Below are 596 nucleotides of genomic sequence, written 5' to 3'. Positions count from 1 at the left end.
TGCCTGTGGGTGTTTGTGTTTGCGTCTGCGGCCGCGGCTTCGGAGGGGAAGCATCTGTGGGGGCCTGGTGCGCGCGCGCGCGTGTTTGTGTGTGTGTGTTTCCCCTGCCGCGGGGAAATGGCTGCTGTTGCTCCTTCTGGGCCAGAGGAAGAGAATGAGGTAGAGTGTTTTTGTGCCTCCGAGTAGATTCGAGAGTGTTGGGAAGAGGAGCGCGTCCTCGGGGAAATGAGGTGGGAGAGGGACAAATGTGCGTGTGGGTGTGCGAGTTGGGACCCTGGCCGGCGGGGAGGCGGCCTGAGGACCCAGAGCGAGTGGGTGTGTGTCGGGTGTGGGGCAGACCCGTGCCCCTGTCGGAGGCGGCGAAGGTTCCGGGGTGTGTTGGGGGGGGGTCCGCGCCCAGGGCCCGGGACTCTGGGGGTGGATTTCGTGTGCCTGGGACCCCCGAGTGGCGTGCCTCCTCCTGCCCCCCTCCCCCTTTGGTGGCCGAGGCTCCGTTGCCTCGCAGGTGAGCGCCGCTCGGCTTCGACCCGGCCGGGGAGGGTGAGTGTGTGTGCGGTACACGCACGGCAGCCAGGCCGGGAGAGCTGCGAGTCGGG

At 67.8% G+C, this 596-nt stretch overlaps 1 protein-coding gene across 2 annotated transcripts in view; it reads left to right on the top strand.

Annotated features, from left to right (window-relative positions):
- The first annotated feature begins 68 nt into the window (after positions 1 to 68).
- The window catches only part of CNOT6L (CCR4-NOT transcription complex subunit 6 like), a 115,922-nt gene continuing 115,394 nt past the window's right edge, over positions 69 to 596 (top strand). Inside the window, exon 1 of one of the 2 annotated variants that reach the window (XM_077770545.1) lies at positions 69 to 159. In XM_077770545.1, the coding sequence (XP_077626671.1) occupies positions 155 to 159 (5 nt within the window). In that variant the 5' untranslated portion in view covers positions 69 to 154. The other variant, XM_077770546.1, reaches the window with a different exon arrangement.

The sequence above is a fragment of the Crocuta crocuta genome, unplaced genomic scaffold (assembly GCF_008692635.1).
Source record: "Crocuta crocuta isolate KB4526 unplaced genomic scaffold, BGI_CrCroc_1.0 scaffold236, whole genome shotgun sequence".
Lineage (NCBI taxonomy): Eukaryota > Metazoa > Chordata > Mammalia > Carnivora > Hyaenidae > Crocuta > Crocuta crocuta.
The sequence above is the reverse complement of the archived record's forward strand: the minus strand, read 5'-3'. Positions and strand labels throughout refer to the sequence as shown.